Here is an 852-nt window from a genome sequence, read left to right as displayed (position 1 = left end):
GGGGGGAGGCAGGGGAGGGGGGGGGGGGGGGAGAGGGGAGTCCCTCACCTGCTCTGCACCTCCTTGGCCAGGTTGTAGACGAGGCTGAGGTGGTGGCCCTGCTGCTTTTCCTGCTTCTCCTGCTTCTCCCTCAGCATCCTCTCAGCCAGCAGGAAGTAGGTGGCCGTGATGTGGTTGTAGCGATCGGCTTCCAGCGCCCTGCACCGGGCACCAGGCTCAGAGGGAACCCTCCTCCCCAACCCCCAGCTTGGAAACATCCCCCTCCCCACGACTCACTCCTGGATGGTGTCCCGATCGGCGATGTTCCCGCAGGTCATGGCCCTCAGGATGATCTCGTGCTCCTCCTGGGAGAGGCGTTTGTGGGAGGTGAGGGGCAGGCGGCAGCGGCTGGCGGGGGACGGGTCCCCCCCCTGCAGCCACGGGTGGGCCTCGATCTCCTCCAGGGAGGCTCGTTGCTTGGGGTCCCTCTGCAGCATCCTGGAGATCAGACTGCAGGGGATAAAAAAACAAAAAAGGTGTTGGGGATTTGCCCCCCGTTTCCCACCTTTAGCTCCCAGGTTGGGGTCTGGGGGTGCTTACTCGGCGCACGGTGCCGAGACGTGCGGGGGGACGGTGTAACGACAGTCCATGATCATGGTGAGGGTCTCGCTGTCGTTGGCCTCCTGGAAGGGGGGGTGGCCACACACCAGCATGTAGAGGATGACCCCCAGGCTCCAGATGTCTGCAAGAAGCAGCAGGTTGTGCCCATCGTGGGGAGGGGTGACCCCCCCAAGGGGAACCGCCCCGCCAGCCCCCCCACTGCTGATCCAGCAGAGACCAGTGCTGGCTGGGATGCTCCCTGGAGGTAAAGGC

The 852-nt window shown here is 64.9% G+C and overlaps 1 protein-coding gene across 1 annotated transcript in view; it reads right to left on the bottom strand.

The window, feature by feature from the left end:
• Positions 1 to 48: 48 nt before the first annotated feature.
• LOC104391722 (SNF-related serine/threonine-protein kinase-like) overlaps positions 49 to 852 on the bottom strand; it is a gene marked incomplete at its 3' end in the record, with an annotated part of 2,376 nt that continues 1,572 nt past the window's right edge. The window contains exons 2-4 of the mRNA XM_010001051.1: positions 580 to 721; positions 277 to 489; positions 49 to 198 (exon numbers count right to left, since the gene is read on the bottom strand). Coding sequence (XP_009999353.1) covers positions 49 to 198; positions 277 to 489; positions 580 to 721 — 505 coding nt within the window. The remainder of the gene's footprint in view (positions 199 to 276; positions 490 to 579; positions 722 to 852) is intronic.

The sequence above is a fragment of the Chaetura pelagica genome, unplaced genomic scaffold (assembly GCF_000747805.2).
Source record: "Chaetura pelagica isolate M959 unplaced genomic scaffold, ChaPel_1.0 scaffold856, whole genome shotgun sequence".
Lineage (NCBI taxonomy): Eukaryota > Metazoa > Chordata > Aves > Apodiformes > Apodidae > Chaetura > Chaetura pelagica.
The sequence above is the reverse complement of the archived record's forward strand: the minus strand, read 5'-3'. Positions and strand labels throughout refer to the sequence as shown.